General features: G+C 50.2%; 1 protein-coding gene across 1 annotated transcript; it reads right to left on the reverse strand.

The window, feature by feature from the left end:
* Positions 1 to 512: 512 nt before the first annotated feature.
* FCER1G (Fc epsilon receptor Ig) lies at positions 513 to 4,532 on the reverse strand. The gene is made up of 5 exons (XM_003811835.5): positions 4,374 to 4,532; positions 1,678 to 1,769; positions 1,479 to 1,514; positions 1,032 to 1,052; positions 513 to 874 (listed from the first exon to the last, which is right to left on the reverse strand). The coding sequence occupies exons 1-5, from the start codon at positions 4,420 to 4,422 to the stop codon at positions 812 to 814; spliced, it is 261 nt and encodes an 86-aa protein (XP_003811883.1). The 5' UTR covers positions 4,423 to 4,532; the 3' UTR covers positions 513 to 811.
* Between the last annotated feature and the right edge of the window lie 819 nt (positions 4,533 to 5,351).

A 5,351-nucleotide genomic window follows, 5' to 3' on the forward strand; every position in this document is an offset into this window, starting at 1 on the left:
ACTGACCCATCTGGCCCTCTAAGGTCCCACTTGCCCCAGATGCCCTGAAAATTCACTGTTGCTATAAAACCTTCCATTAGGAGCTTCACACAGCCCTAGTTACACCATCCGTTCTGCATATTTGGCTTTTCAGCTATGCTAATTCCCATATGCATGTACTGGATTGATGCTGTCTGGATTGGTGGCCATCTGGGGACACCCAGGCTCCCCTACAACCCAACCTTGGTTCAATTGTCGAACACAGAAGGCCATGCTGATACAGAAGTCATTTCTTATGTTTCCAAATATGCCTAGACTCCCAACACACTAGTCCCTGCTCCAGCTCCATCCTCAGAGCACCTACAGGTCAAAGGTTTTTATCCCTCCCCCAGTCATAGTCAGCATTTATCCCTCAGTCGAGCAAAATAGCTCTGAAGTCCATTAGACTGTGAGTTCTGGAACTGAAAAGCTGTATCTAGTGCTTAGTAGAGACTGAATAAATCTATGATAAATGAATGAATGAATGAATAGAGTCCAGTCCATGGCAGCTTTATTGGGGGTTCTCCCTTCCCATATTTTAGCTGGAGTTGGGAATGGGAAAGAGAAGAACGGTGGGACAAGAGAGTGAGACTAGAATATAAATATCCGTAAACAGCATCTGAGCATTAGTCTTTAACAGGGAGGAGGAACCACTGGTGTATATTAATTTAGGACACAGGATCATTATAGGGGTAGGGCCAGCTGGTGTTAATGGCATGCAGGCATATGTGATGCCAACCACGAGGGCTGGAAGAACCAGAAGCCAAAGAATATGACCGCATCTATTCTAAAGCTACTGTGGTGGTTTCTCATGCTTCAGAGTCTCGTAAGTCTCCTGGTTCCTGGTGCTCAGGCCCTGGAGGTGGGAGTCAAAGGGCGATCAGGAGCTGGAGTCCATCAGAGGCCCCTCCCACCTCCACAGGCGCCCCCCCCCGCCACCGGCCTTCCAAAGATCGCTCAAAATCCCACCCTCTTCTGCTGACTTCCTGAGTGGGGGAGGTAGGCACACTTACCGTGTAAACACCATCTGATTTCTGCAGAGACAAAAGAAGCAAAACATTAAAGACCCACACTTTCTCCAGGGCCCCTCAGCATCTGCCCCACCCAGGGAGGCATGGGGGGTGGGCAGCCAGCCACCTTGGGCTAGAGGGCACTCACATGGACACTCTGGGACATGGATACCTGTTTGCCCACATGGCTACAAGCACACATATACACCCGACATACTACATCCAAGTCTCTCACATATTCTTTATCACTCTATGCTTGATTCTTCCCTGTCACCTGCTGAATATTTTACTTGTGGCTTGGCTAGGTAAGGTGGGAGGGAGGCCTCTGAGGTGTATGCAGATCAGCATCTGAGAGGCATGCCCTCCCAGAGGCCCGGAAACCCAGGCTAGAGCCCCAGGAGGGCTGAGGGTCTGAAAAGTTGTCCACACCAGGTGTAGGAGGGTCCATACCTCATAGCTGGTTATAGCTGCCTTTCGCACTTGGATCTGGAATGGGGGAAAGGTTATCAGTAAAGGGTAAGTTAGTGGCCCATCCCCCTTCCCTCCAAACTTTGTGGAGGATCCCCTTTTATTCCTTCTCTTCGAATCCTTGCTGCTGCCCTCCTCCCACTTCCCCTTCCAGCCCTTACCCCACCCTGCCCAGCGCTACCTTCAGTCGACAGTAGAGGAGGGTGAGGACAATTCCATACAGAAACAGGATGGCGTCCAGGATATAGCAGAGCTGAGGCTCTCCCAGGGCCGCTGAGGGGATAGAGGATGCCCATGGGGTCGGGGGTATCAGGGAGGATCTGGTACTCAGAGGAGAGAAGGGAAGGGGCTCTGGGAGGGAGGACAGGGCCTGGAGGGGAGCCGTCTAAGGGAAGAAATTCTGTTTCTCTCTGGCCTTCCACTGCCCTTACCTTTCCCTCCTCCCACACCATAGGGTCGGGCTAGGATAGGAAGCTTGAGGGTTCTATTGAAATGGGACTCACACGGACTAATAATTGGGGCCTTCCCCCTCAGCCCCCAACCTTTTCTTTTTAGCACTGTGGGTTCTTCAGGCGCCATTGAGCACTTTATCCACCTCAAGGGACCCATCTGAGTCCACTGGACTGAAACCAAAACCTCAGCCAAGATGGGTAGTGGGAGGGAGAGGTAGTGGCAAATTTCAGTGAAGAAACCACAGAAGTGTCTCTACTAAGTCCTGTGACCTGTGGCTGAGGGCTGGACAGGAAGGATGTGAGCTGGGGAAGGGAGAGAAGGCAATTACTCTATCATTGGTCATCTCCTAGCCTCAGCCTTGTTGCTTTCTGTCCCACCACAAGACACTTAAATATGTAAAAAAAAAAAAAAAAAAAAAAAAGTGTGTCTGTTTTTCCCAGACCTTACAGATAACTTTGGCCCTGAACACAAGGCTGGGGGAATGACCACAGCTATATGGATTCCAGCTCCTGTTACTCTGCCCTATTACTCACTCTCTGGGCCTCTGAGAGGGGAAGTTTTGTGCAATTTAAAAAATCAAATCAAGTCTGGGCTCCAGAGACTGCTCTCACCCCGTATCAGAGGACCGGTAGGGAACATGTGACTAACGTCAGTCAATTGCTGACATCGGTCAAGTACTTTTTCTTCTGCAACACTCTTTCACACACACGATATTGCACAAATCTTAAAACTACCCTGTGAGGGAAACATCATCATCGCCATTTTATGGGTGACGAAACCAAGGCTCGGAAAAGCTAAGTAACTCACTCAGAGCCACAGAGTTAAGTGACAGAGCTGGAACTCAAATGCAGGTTTTCTGCCTCTAAAGCCCATGCTTTCCTTTGTGCCTCAGCGGGCCTCCTCCCTCCTCATCCCACGGCAGCAGACCAGTGGCTAACTTAATACTTGCTCCCACCTTCTCAGCTAGGCTGCTGGAATTCCTCCCCAGTCATTCTCTTTCAATTTCCACAGTTTCCCTGAAGTTTACTGACCTCCTCCTCCCCAACACCCAGCTGCCACCAACACACACACACCAATCCAGCACAGACAACCCAGAGTGAACGAGGAGTGAGAATTCTTAGATAGTGGCTGGAGCTGTAGAGCTTCAGAGACCTTCCCATTTCTGCCTCTATTTCTCAGCTGACGCTCAGGTCTCTGGAACTGGGCATCTCATGCTGCCCACCCTCATTATCAACTGCTGACAGAATGGAGCATTAACAACGACCCATAGAAACAGCAATCCCGTCTGTTTGTCTTGGCTATATCCTTGCCTTACTCCCAAGCACAAGAACAGAGCCCTACCTTCCTAAAGGGTTCTCTCTCTCTCTCTCTCTTATATATATATATGTGTGTGTGTGTGTGTGTGTGTGTGTATATGTGTGTGTGTGTGTATATATAGATAGACAGATAGAGATATATATGTAAAATCTTTTTTTTTTTTTTTGAGACGGAGTCTCACTCTGTCCCCCAGGCTAGAGTGCAGTGGTGCGATCTTGGCTCACTGCAACCTCCACCTCCTGGGTTCAAGTGATTCTCCTGCCTCAGCCTCCTGAGTAGCTGAGATTATAAGTGCCAAGGGTGCTTTGTATATTAAACCAGCTAGAGATCAGCTCCCAGCAGACAAGACCAAAGGCACCCTATGGGAAATGCTCATCATGAGAAATGAGGCTTTTCACCAGACCAGCTCTTCATGCCATACAACCAGACCCTTCCCCTGCCACTTTCTATCAACCCTGAAAAGAGAAAAGTCAGCCAGGCACAGTAGCACTTTGGGAGGCCGAGGTGGGAGAATTGCTTGAGGCCAGGAGTTCAAGACCGATGTGGCCAATATAGCAAGACACTGTCTTTTTTTAATAATAATAATAGCTGGGTGCAGTGGCTCACACCAGTAATCCCAGCACTTTGGGAGGTCGAGGTGGGTGGATCACTTGAGTCAGGAGTTCAAGACTACCCTGGTCAACATGATGAAACCTGGTTTCTACTAAAAATACTTAACTTAGCCGGGCGTGGTGGCGGGCACCTGTAGTCCCAGCTACTCGGGAGCCTGAGGCAGGAGAATCGCTTGAACCCAGGAGGCAGAGGTTGCAGTGAGTAGAGATTGCGCCACTGCACTCCAGCCTGGGTGACAGAGCAAGACTCCATCTCCAAAATAATAATAATAATATGGAGAAAAGTCTGGAATGAAGTAAGAAGGCAACAAGAAAGGAGGGAACTATGAGTCTAGTGCCCTGGGTCGGGGCTGGAGAGGACTAGCCTCAGGGTCTCCCTATGCCCACCTACCCACTGTCAGCCTTCCTTCATCTGTGTTTGACTTGGCCCTCAGACCCAAGCTCTGGACTTCCACCCTGGAGCCAGCTCACGCTATCCCTCACCAAACCCTCTTACCTGCTTGTTCAACCAAAAGGAGTAAGAGCAAGACCACTGCTGGAATCATCTTGGGCTGGAGATCGGCCGTTCTGACAGCACTGTGCAGCTGTGCTCAGCGAGCAGTTCCCTGACCACAGAGTCCCCCCCTTCCTGCCACGCCTTCCCCCATGCTTTGGCCCCTTCCCCTTCCTGCACAAGAGACCGGGCGGCTCCCGGAAGGGCCAACTAAGGGAGTTGGGAGATCTGGGCTCTTAAGCGTCAGCCCTTCAATGACCAACTCCTAACCCACAGAATGAGGAGACTCTCATGCTCAGGAAAGGCTGTCTACATCTGCCATTTTCCACTCCACCTGGTTCAGATTTTTTTCTTTTTTCTTTTTTTTTTTGAGACGGAGTCTTGCTTTGTTGCCCAGGCTGGAGTGCAATGGCGCCATCTCGGCTCACCGCAACCTCCGCCTCCCAGGTTCAAGTGATTCTCTCAGCCTCCCGAGTAGCTGGCATTACAGGCATGCACCACCACGCCCGGCTAATTTTGTATTTTTAGTAGAGATGGGGTTTCTCCATGTTGATCAGGCTGGTCTTGAACTCCTGATCTCAGGTGATCCATCCGCCTCGGCCTCCCAAAGTGCTGGGATTACAGGCGTGAGGCACTGCGCCCGACTGGTTCAGAGATTTATCTGTGTGAAACTGCCCATCAACATTCCCTCAGACCCCACTATAGCCCTTTCCCTCCCAACTTTACCCCAGGTCTTGATTTGAGTGGTTTACCAAGTTATGTGGGCACTGAGAAGGTTTGGGCAAGGAGGGAACTGAGGCGAAAGAGGAAATGGGGAATAGAGAAGTGGAAAGGACAAGAGTCAGAGAAGGGGGTGGAGACGAGCAGGAAAAATTGCTAAGACCTGACTGAATCTAACAGGAATGGAGGGTTAATGAACATTCTTAGGTTTACAGTCCGAGTGAAGGACACTAAGATACTGAGACACTAAGATACCAGAAG

This window comes from Pan paniscus, chromosome 1 (genome assembly GCF_029289425.2).
Source record: "Pan paniscus chromosome 1, NHGRI_mPanPan1-v2.0_pri, whole genome shotgun sequence".
In the NCBI taxonomy this organism is placed as follows: domain Eukaryota; kingdom Metazoa; phylum Chordata; class Mammalia; order Primates; family Hominidae; genus Pan; species Pan paniscus.